At 46.6% G+C, this 12946-nt stretch overlaps 1 protein-coding gene across 1 annotated transcript in view; it reads left to right on the top strand.

Annotated features, from left to right (window-relative positions):
- The window catches only part of USH2A (usherin), a gene marked incomplete at its 5' end in the record, with an annotated part of 397572 nt that overhangs the window by 335360 nt on the left and 49266 nt on the right, over positions 1-12946 (top strand). The window contains 3 exons of the mRNA XM_079763761.1: positions 2712-2870; positions 5062-5224; positions 11215-11569. Of these exons, the coding sequence (XP_079619887.1) occupies positions 2712-2870; positions 5062-5224; positions 11215-11569 (677 nt within the window). The remainder of the gene's footprint in view (positions 1-2711; positions 2871-5061; positions 5225-11214; positions 11570-12946) is intronic.

The following is a 12946-nucleotide window of genomic DNA, read 5'->3' as shown; positions in this document are numbered from 1 at the left end:
CCAGTAACCCATTAGGGTCACGGTGCTTGTAGCTTAATCTTCATGGATGCAGTTCATTTGCATTTGGATAGATTAATTCATATGTTCATTATCACTGACATGAGAATGTTTCCTGAGCCCCACCCACAGGTAAGGTGTGATTCTGGACACTGGGAGGGTTATAGAGAATGAGGCGTTGTCCCTCCTGCCAAGAACGCTGCTGTGTAATGGGGCAGAGTGCACAAGATGGCAACTGTTATACAGACTGTGTAAGATGCCCATGTAGTTGGTGTGGATGTGTGTTTCACTTTCACAAGAGGACATAACCGCGCTATTCCTACCTGGACCAAGGAGAATGAATGTAGGCTGACTTCTTCAAAGCAGTATGTTAAGTGCAACCAACGTTTTGAAGTGAATGAGACTATCAAGTTGACTTAATAGTTTTCCTGTTAGAATTGTTCCTGCTCCAGCTCTTTAAAAAATATTTTTTTAAGGATTGATTGACTCGTCCCATTGTAAAGTACGCACCTGCTGTGAAATGAAACCAGAGAGAGAGGGAGAGAGAGGGAGAGAGAGGAATAATTTAACTTTTGTATTTGTAAAGGTAATCAGGGTTTTTCTGATTACATCTTAACTTCATAAATGTTAAATAACCTATCAGCATCTAGTTGTTGTAAATTATGAAAGGGGGCCCTGCGAGGAATATTAACCACCGGGCCCCTTGTTCTTTAGCGCGCGGGGAAATGAGCCCTGGCAGCCTGTCACCGGCGACGGGCAGCTTTGACGCCGAATGGCGCCGCTGCCATCTGCACTTAGGGTAAACGGGCTCACTCGGCTCTCCCCTGCTCCTCGCCGTCTGACATACATGTACGAGCTCGGGGGCTCACCTGGTCTCGGGGCTTCCCAGCTGACTTTCCCCAACATGCCCACTTCAATCCATCTCGCCATCGGAATACCAGGGGGCTGGGCCGGTTCAGACTCCTTCCCGATGGCACGGGGTTGGCGGGGACACGGGGGCTGTCCTGTCGCAGTCCTGGAAGTTGTGACAATGGAGGGGCCTCATTCCTGCACGCGTGTCAGTGTTTGACATGCTCGCTGCGTCAAGGAGCATTTTCCGCCTCCACACCTCCTAGGTGTACGTGAAGGACATTGACTTCGGATTAGCCAAGATGTGAAAAGTGTCTTTGCAGGTTCGTGCTTTGGCTAGCCATGTCTAAAGCTAGATCAGGACTGCGTCTAGCCCGGCCAGGGCTGCTCAGTGGGTTCGGCATCGTCAAGTGCACCAGGAGGTCACTGGTTAGGTTCCCTGCCCTGGTTGCAGGCCCGATCCCCAGGAGTGGGTGTGCAGGAAGCTTTACATTTAAAATGTAAAAGAGCCCTAGCCAGCTTGGCTCAGTGGATCGAGTGTCCTCCTGTGGACCGAAGGGTCCCAGGTTCTACTCTGGTCAAGGGCACATACCTCGGTTGCAGGCTCCTCCCTAGCCCGGGCCTGGTCAGGGCACATGCAGGAGGCAACCAGTTAATGTGTTTCTCTCACGTTGTTGTTTCTGTCTTTCCCTCTCTCTTCCACTCTCACTAAAATCAATGGAAAAATATTCTCGGGTGAGGATTAAAATGTAAAAGGTGGTTTAACAAGGAGGTTCTGCATTTAAAGCTAAAATTCTCAGTCTGAGTGCAGCACATCTAGCACTTTTCCAAAGGAAACACGTGACCAGGCCTTTGCCTGCAATCAGTATTTCCTTCTGAGACTCCTGTTTTTATCTGTTTCACAAGTTTCCCGCATCTCCGGGTTGTACCGCCTCTTGTGCCGTTTGTACACCGAGGCTATAGCTGCCAAAAGCAAGACCAGGTTGCATTCTTCAGACCTCGTCTTGTGGGTTGAGTCCTGTGCTGTAGAATTCATTGTTTCTATGACACAGTTACACTTAAGTACTGCAAAGGTAAATAATTAAACCCACACATGTTGTGATCATCAGATCAAGGAGAAAATTTCATGGGAAAGCTTATTATGTTCCTCATTCAAGGCCCATTCCTCCCCTTGAGCCAGTGTGTATGTTGAGCGTGACCAAATAAAGCTTACAGACATTAAATCATATGACTGGACTGTGAAGAGGCTAACATGACAAGACCTCCTTTCGTTGGGATGCATTGTGAAAAATGACAGTTTTCAAACCCAAATTTCATACGTATTCAGATCCATAAGTCTCACTGACAGAGTGGACTGTCCTGACTCCATAATTAATGCGCTGGGAATTCTCTAGGTAGGTTCTGATTTGGATACTTTATGGGCTACTATGTCAAAGATCCGTGTCAGACTGGATGCGTACACAATGCCTACAGAAAAATTATTGTCACAAGCGAAACTGGTGGGGATATGTATACTGTATACCTTAAGAGTAAGCTTAGGAAAGCATATGACACCATTTCTAATTGCCTTGTACTTTTTAAAGGTGAAATGTGCTTTGTATTTATTTGCCTGCAGAGTATCTCTTTGAAAAGAACTGTTATACTTCATTTGTGTGTTTTTAATGGTGATGCCCAATTATTACTTTGGAATATGCACTCTAGTATTTCCCAGTTTACGTTTCATGCCGTTATTAATTGCTATATTAAGCAGTAATATGCCTTTATGTTATAAAAGTTTAAATATATGTTGTTCTTAAGAGACAGACATTTGTTGACCATTCTGTGCAGCATACACACATGTTTTTACTCTTTCTCTCTCTCTAAAGGGATACTGATCCCCCAGGTGCCCGTGGAGTACAGTGTCCTACTCGATGCTGGCAGCGTGGCACCTGTCACCTCTGCTGTGGGTCAGCGTCAGTCCATCCTGCTGGGAAATTTGACTCCATTTACATCGTATGAAATAAGGATACAAGCCTGTCAAAATGGTGAATGTCTTTCAGATGCTTGTTCTGGGCTTTTATAAAAAAACACACAACACATTTTATATATTTAAAAAAAGAAGGAATAGATTCTTAATTCAAATACAAAGGCCAGCATTTCATTTCTCATTTGTCCTGAGCTATTTACCCAGAAAAATCAGCGCCTGGTATTGAGTGGAGCATTATGCATTTCTTCACATTAAATCATGAATATTTAAATATAGAATTAAAATAGTGGTTTTGCAAAGTCTTGTTTTATCAGGCCCTTGAAAGGAAAAACACCTGCATCGCATAGAGGGATCACTGGTAGTAGAAGACAAATTGGGTATTACAAAAATTGCGTGGGCAATGTGGTCACCTTGGTTCTATTTAAATTTTATTCAGGAGGGGCTGGTGGGAAGGGGGGCATTATTTAGAAGTTGAGTTATGAGTCAAATGAATCGTAGGTATTTTAAGGTACTTCCCTGACCCCTATCTCATGTACATAACCTGTCACCTTGAGTTGTGTGGCTTAGACTAGTGGTCAGTGAAGTCATCTGCCTCTCTCACTCCCTTCTTCCTTAAATGTTCTATGTTATGTAACACCCAATTGCTAAGAAAAGGAAAAATGTAACTCATATTGGTGTATTTCATCTTAGGTTAAAGAAATGTTGAATATAAGACAGTGTTACATGTCCCATAGGAACCTCTGGGTTTTTTGTTTTGACTTTAAATATATTTTTATTGATTTCGAAGAGGAAGGGAGAGGGATAGAGAGACAGAAGCATCAATGATGAGAATCATTGATTGGCTGCCTCTTGCACGCCCCCTACTGGGGGTCGAGCCCACAACCTGGGCATGTGCCCTTGACCTGAATAGAAACCAGGACCCTTCAGTCCCCAGGCTGTCACTGAGCCAAACCGGCTAGGGCGGAACTTCTAGTTTTTTGTTTTGTTTTGTTTTCATTTTTGTTTTGTTTTGTTTTTTAATTTACTGCAGTGACTTTGCTTAATACAATTTTATGTTTCAGGTGCACAATTCTATAATATGTCATCTGTATATAGCATAGTGTGCTCACCACCCCAGGTCAGGTGTCCTTCCATCACCAGTTATTCCCCCTTTCCCCTCTTCTACTCCCCCCACCCCCTTCCCTCTGGTAATCTCCAGACTGTTGTCTGTGTCTCTGAGTTTTTCTTTGCTTAATCCCTCCCCGTTTTGCATTCAGCCCCCCGCCCCCTCGCCTCTGACAGCTGTCGGTCTGTTCTCTGTGTCTGTGAGTCTGTTTCTGTTCTGTTTGTTAGTTTATTTTGTGCATCAGGTGAGTAATAGTTCCCTTAGAGTTGGTTAGGACGAGCGGGTGAGTGATTTTGCTCTCCTTTCATTCTGAAAGTGTGACTCAGTTTGCCCACTTCTCTGTCCCTGATCTGGTCTTCAGCAAATCAACATGGAAATAGCTTTTCATTGATGTTCCCCTGATTTACATGTAAAATCAACTTCTGTCCCTCTGGGTCCCTCCATCTAGGCTATGAAGATCCAATATCCTTCAAGTTAATTGTTTGATTCCTGTGTGTTGAGAGATGATCATTCTTTTAAAATACTGGCCAAAAGAAAAAAAGATTAAGAGCATAGAAGATGTGTAGGTCACAACTTAAGAAATTCAGCACAAGAAAGAAAAAAAATTAATCACATTATCGCTTTGTTGCTAGAAGGACTATGATGAACTAGAGCCGTGGTCGGCAAACTGCGGCTCGCGAGCCACATGCAGCCCTTTGGCCTCTTGAGTGTGGCTCTTCCACAAAATACCACGGCCTGGGCGAGTCTATTTTGAAGAAGTGGCATTAGAAGAAGTTTAAGTTTAAAAAATTTGGCTCTCAAAAGAAATTTCAATCGTTGTACTGTTGATATTTGGCTCTGTTGACTAATGAGTTTGCCGACCACTGAACTAGAGGAACCTCAATTCAGACGAGCATCAGCTTTCTTGCCTATGCCTCTGTAATGATGTGGTTAATTAATTACTGAATCTTCCAAAAATGATTCTGTATTTCAATATTCACATTCTGTAGAGGTTTACAGTACTCACCTAAAATATGTGTAGAAATGTGTATATGAAAGTTCAGATAAAATGATTTTCATGATATCCTTACCCTTCTATATGCATATGTAAATCTTTTCCCCGCTTGGTAAGTTACTAAAGTTTTTGATTTTTTTTTCCCCCCAGGAAGCTGTGGAGTGAGCAGTGGGATGTTTGTCAGAACATCGGAAGCGGCCCCAATGGATCTGAGCCCCCCTGTTCTTAGGGCCCTGGGGTCCGCTTGCATTGAGGTTACGTGGATGCCGCCCAAAGAGCCAAACGGAGTCGTCACCCACTACTTCATTCACAGGTGACGTGGACCATCACTGTTATGGTTAATTCTTCCAGAACGTGTGCGGTTCCAGGGCTGCAGAATCCGATGCGTTTTCTGTTTCCGTAGGGAGGGGTGGGAATTGGTGATCTGTGCAGCACCCACTGCGGACTGAGCTTGGTACTGGACACGTTGACGCATTATCCGAGGGGGAAGCCTCAGCCGGCATGTGCCCGCTGCCGGAGCCGGGTCTGAAAGAGGAGACCTCAGAGCCGCAGAGCCTTCCCTCTGATGAAGGGGCAGAGCATCCTCTCCGGCTCCCTGACCCGGGAACAGGGCCATCCTAGAGGAGGGACCCGGTCTGGGGGGGAAGTCTAAGGCTCCCCACCACCTGCCACGTGGAGGTTGGCAAGGCTTGTTCTCATCCTCGGAAGCGGGGCCTCCCATACATGAGCAGGGGGAGCGGGGCCTCTCATACCTGAGCAGGGGGAGCAGGGCCTCCCATACCTGAGCAGGGGGAGCGGGGCCTCCCATACCTGAGCAGGGGGAGCGGGGCCTCCCATACCTGAGCAGGGGGAGCGGGGCCTCCCATACCTGAGCAGGGGGAGCGGGGCCTCCCATACCTGAGCAGGGGGAGCGGGGCCTCCCATACCTGAGCAGGGGGAGCGGGGCCTCCCATACCTGAGCAGGGGGAGCGGGGCCTCCCATACCTGAGCAGGGGGAGCGGGGCCTCCCATACCTGAGCAGGGGGAGCGGGGCCTCCCATACCTGAGCAGGGGGAGCGGGGCCTCCCATACCTGAGCAGGGGGAGCGGGGCCTCTCATACCTGAGCAGGGGGAGCGGGGCCTCCCATACCTGAGCAGGGGGAGCGGGGCCTCCCATACCTGAGCAGGGGGAGGGCTCAGCCCCGAGTCCCTGTTCGCATGGCTCCCACTCAGAGAACTGATGGTGTTAACACAGCCTCTTTGCAGCAGGATGTGCAGAACTGAGTGTATCCAACTGAAAGAAAGGAGAGAAGGAAAGAGAGGGGAGGGGGAAGAAGAGAGAGAGTGAGGAGAGTAAGGAAGTGAGAGAGACAGAGACCACGGGCATTTGGGGTGAAGGGTTTTTACTCTCTCCGATCTTGTCTTCATCTGATCAGCGTGGACATGGCTTTAAATTCACATTTCCTTTAAATAAATAATGAATCTTGAGGAGGGAGGGAGGTACAGAGGGAAGGAGGGAGAAATGGATGGATCCAGGGAAGAAGAGAAAGAATGAGAGAGGGAGAGACAGACAGATAAGGCAGGCATGGGATGGGATGGGGAAGAAAGTAAAACAAAAACAGAGTCAAGAGGCAAAGCACCTGACTCTGTTAATTTGTTCAGGCTGCTGTAAACACACAAATACCATGACAAGGTGGCTTTTGGACAACAAACATGTATTGCTCAGTTCTTGGGGAGTCCAAGATCAAGGCGCGGGAGAACTCAGTGTCTTGTGAGCGCCCACCTCTGGTTTCTAGAGGGCAGTCATTTCACTGTGTCCTCACCTGGTGGCAACAGCTGGGGAGCTCTGTGGGGTCCCTTTATAAGGGCACTAATCCCATTCATAGGGGCTCCACCTACTCTGATGACCTAGACACCCCCAAATGGCTCCACCTTCTAACGCCATCACATTGGGGGTTCAGATTCAGCATATGGATGGGACCTGGGCACCACCTTTGGGACCGTAGCGCCATCTAAGGTAGGGAAGAGGCCTGCAGGGCAGACATGGCATAGACCATTTGCAGGTGAGAATCCCTTCCAGAAGCAGGGTCTTCACAGCAGGCATCAGACCATAGCACGTTCCTTCTCAGCCCCTCAGCCCCACGTCAGCAACTTCAGTCTCTCCTTTCAGCGGCCTCACACCTTCCCTCGTGTGGTCCAGCGCCCTGGCCACATCATGAAACGGGGTTCGGGTCCCTCTGCACCTTCAGACATTGAAACCCTTTGGTTCAGAGCAATCTTCAGTGACTCGCTGAGGGTTTGTCAGAAAATGATGACGGGGGAAAAGTATTCCTGCATTTCCGGTTATGCAGGTGGCGTTGCCCAAAATGAGCAAGCCAAATTCCTTCTCAGCAGACGTTGATTAGAAGAATATTTTTTTGTTTAGTATATTTTCATTGATTTCAGATAGCAAGGGAGAAGGAGAGGGAGAGAGAAAGAAACATCAATGATGAGAGAGAATTATGGATCGGCTGCCTCCTGCACGCCCCCCACTGGGGATCCAGCCCACAACCCGGGCATGTGCCCTTGACCGGGAATCGAACCGTGACCTCCTGGTTCATAGGCTGATGCTCAGCCACTGAGCCACGCCGGCTGGGCTGAGGAGGCAGAGTTCTGACTCACATGCACACGCACCTGTAAACATGGCTAATGCACATTTTCCTTTCATGCTGAGCACCTTTGTTAGGGCTCTAAGCTGGCCACCCTCTTGGAGTGGATTTCTTTCACCCCCTTAATGCTAATTGCACGAGAGAACCACGTCCTATTCCTACCCTGAATGGAGGGAAATAAAGTGTCTGCTCCAAACCGGGACGCGGCTCCACTCTGTCGGTTTTGTAAATAAAGCCCGTGATTACGGCGGCTATTCCGTGGCAACTCCCGAGCAGGAAAACGGGGAATGGGATGCGGAAAGCCCGCTTCGATGAAAAATACTGTAAATTGAATTTGACAGCGTTTGATGGCATTTGATTATTCTCGTCACAGGCAAACAATGATCTAAAGAGTAATATGCAGCAGAATGTGTTACTGCCTTGCCAGCTCAAAAGCAATAAACCTTCCTGCAATGTGACACAATCACTCCGCAATCATAATTGTGGCCCGTGTGATGCCTCCGCGTACAGGGGAAGGGCACTGCCTGACACAGATACATTTTGTTTTTTATTTAAAGTGAAATGGAAATGGCGCACCGGGCCGCCAGATACCATCACTATATTCACCTACATGGGCATGCATCACTCGTCGGCGCTCCCGGCCGCAGTCTAAATGTGCTTAGACAACAGCAATATCACATTTTTCTCAGAGAGCTGCGGACAGAATCGGGAATTCCTAAGGACGGAAATAGGATGTAGACAGAGTTTGCTTTCATCCTGGGACTGCGCAGAGCTCCTTCCGTAGTTACGGCCACAAGCCTGCAGTGTTTCTGGGGAGGTTATGGCTTGCAATTTCTGCTTCATCCTTTGCCGCCTCTGTCTTCCAGCCCCACCAAAGGAAACACATTTAGCTCAACCCAAAGCCGGGGTTTGGCCTGTGCAGATATTTTCATTAAATTGTAGGAAACCTATTTGCCAAACCCATTTTGAAAATGCGTGTCACTCTGTTCTCTGCAAACTTCCCCTCTCCCCCAATGATTTCTCTTCAGTAATTCTCTAAAGTATATTTTTTTATTGATTTCAGAGAGTAAGGGAGAGGGAGAGAGACATAGAAACATCACTGATGAGAGAGAATCACTGATCAGCTGCCTCCTGCACGCCCCACCCTGGAGATCCAGCCTGCAACCTGGGCATGTGCCCTGACCCGGAATAAAACCATGACCTCCTGGTTCATAGGTCGACGCTCAACCACTGCGCCACACTGGCAGGGCATTAATTCCCCTCTGTTGTTAGTGATACCATCCCATTAAGAAGTATCTGCCCCAATACAGAGATAGGATGTTTTATGACTTTAAAAATCAACAACAAAACAGTAACCTGGTATGGACAAGACTGTAACTGTGGTTGCTTCTGTTTAGCTTTCCTGTTAATTTGATACAGTAGTTCCCCTTTATTGAAGGGGTATATGTTTCAAGACACACACCCCGCAGTGGATTCCTGAAACCACTGATAGTCACAAACCCTATATATGATAAATTTTTCCCTATACATACATAGTGATGGCAAAGTTTTATTTATAAATTTGGTACAGTAAGACATTAAGAGCAATAACTAATCAAGTAGAGCAATTATAACGGTACTAGAGGCCCGATGCATGAAATTCATGCAAGAGTAGGCCTTCCTTCCCCCGGCTGCCGGCACCGGCTTCCCTCTGGCACCCGGGAGGGACCCAGGCTTCCCTTGCAGCCCCAGCTTCGTCCGGAAGGTCGTCCCGAAGGATGTCCGGTCTAATTAGCATATTACGCTTTTATTATTACAGATACTGTAATAAAACTTAGTCAATGAGGACTCTCTCAATCTCCCTCTTAAACCATCTTACTGTCCTCACCTTTTTCACTTACAGGAGCACTTTACGGCTTCTCCTGGGCATATCTGAGGTGGCAGCATCACTCTTGCACTTTGGGGTCACTATTAAGTAAAGTCAGGGTGACTGGAACACAAGCACTGTGGTCCTACGACAGTCAATCTGATAGCCTAGAGGCTCAGTGACTGACAGGCTGCAGGGAGCTCTTTAAAAGGCTGTTTTAGTAAGACAGCATCAGTATGACTCCCTTTTCAAGTACATAGTGATTAGTTTTAAAACTTATTTTGTTTTTCCTTTTAGTATTAAGCCAGATTTAATGAACTCTAGTTGGAAAGGTGTATTATTGAAGTCTCCCAGATGAGTTTAAGCATAGCACAGCCATTTGGCTTTCAGAGATCTTAAAATATGATTTCTCTCCCCACAGAGAGCTCAAGAGGAAACACGTCCCGTTAAATGAACAGTTGAAGCCCAAATCTTAACTAGGAATAATTGTGGCCTGGCCAACCTCTTCTGTTCAGAGCTTATCCGACACAAGATATTCTGTTTTTAACACCACAGATAAAATACTTACCTCACCACAATATGAGTTTATTAACTATTCAGTAGTGATAAGAAAATCTTAACCAGGCTGCACTCTTTCGTTGTATCAGTGAATAAAACTTGAGACTAACATCATAATACTCCATCTCTTACATAGTACACATTTTTTAAATTCACACTTTCAGGCCTTTTTTTTTTTTAAGAATGTCAGTTTTATGACAACCATGGCTACACCTCAGTGTGGGAATTCACGAGAGTTTAATAAAAAATTAATTGAATTGTCATAGGAAGGTTGAAGCCAGACAAAATGGAAAATGTTATCTCCCCATAGAAGTTCGTATGTTCGCTTGCTGTATTACATTCCTAGCAAACACCCTTGAAGACACTCCATGAGCCGAGACCTTGGCTGAGAGCCCTGTGGTCCGTTAGAATGGATCCCTCTCAGTGGCACACCAGGTACCTAGTATCTGCCTCACGTACAAAGGCCAGCCCCTGCAAACCTACACAGATTTAACCCATTGGAATTAATTCTTAATTATAATTAACTAGAGACCCAGTGCATGAATTCTTGCACCAGTGGGGTCCCTTGGTCTGGTCTGTGGGATCAGGCCTAAACCAGCTCTCTGACATCCCCGGATTGCGAGAGGGCACAGGTCAGGCTAAAGGACCCCACCAGTGCACTATTGTGGCTGGGGAGGGACACTGGAGGGCACCAAGGCGTGTCAGGCCTGTTGGGCTCAGTCCCAATCAGCCGGACCCCAGCAGCAAGCTAACCTACCAGTCCGAGCATCTGCCCCCTGGTAATCAGTGCATGTCATAGCGAGCAGTTGAGCAGCCTTAGCGTATCATTAGCATATTACGCTTTGATTGGTTTGAACGGATGACTGGACACCCGGACACTTAGCATATTAGGCTTTTATTATATAGGATCCTTGATTATAAGCATTAGAAGCAGTGTTCTTAATGTCTACATTTTGGGGGGACACCCTGTATTTGCATGTGTAATTTTTTTTAAAGTCTGGAAGTTAATACAAAAAAATGTGATTATGGGTAATGTTTCCCTTTTTAAGATTAGCCAAATATATTTATATGTTTAAATCATATTTTGAAAATGGCATTCGATTAGGCCTCTGGTGAACTCTTCCATCTGGTCTCCTTCCATCATGATACGAGGAAGAGACCGTTGAAAAGTTGACTTGATACCAAAATCTCCTACAAAGCCATGTCCTCCTCTGTCTGCCCACCTGGCTTTGAAGTGTGCATCTGTCCCTGACCGCCTGGGTTCCCTTTCAGACGTCCTGTTGGCTCTGACGAGGAGGCCCTGGTGTTTGTCTGGTCAGAAGGAGCCTTCAGGTTTACCGATGCTGCGGGCACCCTGAGGCCGTTCACGCTCTACGAATACCAGGTCAGAGCCCAGAACTCCAGGGGCTCGGTGGCGAGTCTGTGGACCTCAGCACGGACACTGGAGGCCCCACCCCAAGACCTGCCGGCGCCCTGGGCTCAGGCCACCGGTGCTCACTCAGTGCTGCTGAACTGGACGGAGCCAGGCTCTCCCAATGGCATCATCTCCCGGTACCACGTGGTCTACGAGGAGAGGCCAGAGGACCCGACATTTAGCATCTCCCCTGTGCGTGCTTTCACAGTAGCGGTGAGTACTGAGAAAGATAGTAGATACCTAGGTTATCGGGTTAATATGCTGAGATTCTTTGTTTATGTCTGACTTGTCACTTTTTTTCATTTGGGGGTTAAATATGTGAAAATCTTCCACATGTTAATAGAAGCAGTGTGGTCATGGGAATAATATACTGAACTGAATATAAGGGATATTGGCAACTAGTTTGCTGACCACAATTAACTCAAGCAAATGAATGAATCTCTCTTTCCCTGATTTCCAAATCCACTAAATGGAAATATTAAAATTGTTTCTCTATATCTCATAGGGATGAGGCTGAGATAAAATTAGATAGAAATTTAATTTTCTATTTTCTTAAAGATCCAATTGTATCACACATCTATACCTCTGTAGGCACATTGATATAGATAAATATAGGGATTATATGAACGGAACAGTATCACCCATAATAGATGTGGAGTTAGGTATCTTTAGATATAGCTATGTGATATGATGGGCTCTTTGAGGAAGAAGAAAATTAAATTTCTAGGTACATCTGTCTAGATGTGCAAATGGAGATATGGACATCCCATGCTCTGTCGCTTAGTGCTGATTTTTCTGGGTTGGCCCACCTCTGGGCCGTAACACAGTTCAGTTCACCAGGTATCTCTTGGGGCTCCCTATATGCCTGGCATAACCTGAGCTTCTGTAGGAGATACAGAAACAGACCGGTCCTTGTCAGGGAGCTTTCCAAGAGCATGTGTTCAGCCTTTTTGAAAGGTGTCTAAGGAAGGCGGTCCTACCACTGGGTTCCAGTTCCTCGCCATCAGAGAAGCATGCTCCTTTTATCCTAGCGAATCCCTCTCCCCCGTAATGCAAGCCCACATCAACAGCATGCCTTTTGTGTACTCGCGCAACAGGTCTTTAAGGTCAGGGACAGATTATTGACTTTTCAATCCAATTTGGCAAATAGTCATCGAGTACTATATCCAATATGTCAATATTCAATTCTACACTCAACTCTGTGAAGTCTACCATGAGACTGGGTCCTTGCGCACAGCAGACGCTGGGAAGAAGATGAATAATCCAGGCGGAGGTACAGAGTCTTACTGCTGGGCATTTTGAGTCTTTACGTTTCTTTGCTTCTGAGTTTCTGCTGCTCGTGTTTTGATGATTCCCTTTCAAACCTTTCTCTGAGTGCCCTCCTGGCTCTGCTTCCTATGTCTCTAACCCCTTTACTAGCTAAACATCTTCCCTATCTGCTTCCATTTCTGTGGCCGCCCTAGGACATTTTTCAAGTCCTTGTCTCATAGATGGCTTTGGCTGAAATTCTCCAAAGAAAGGAACTCTTATTTTTGATTGGTGAGACACGGAATCAGTCCGCAGACCTGCGAGAGGGATCGCTGATTCCCC

The sequence above is a fragment of the Cnephaeus nilssonii genome (genome assembly GCF_951640355.1).
Source record: "Cnephaeus nilssonii genome assembly, chromosome: 23".
Classification (NCBI taxonomy): Eukaryota; Metazoa; Chordata; class Mammalia; order Chiroptera; family Vespertilionidae; genus Cnephaeus; species Cnephaeus nilssonii.
The sequence above is the reverse complement of the archived record's forward strand: the minus strand, read 5'-3'. Positions and strand labels throughout refer to the sequence as shown.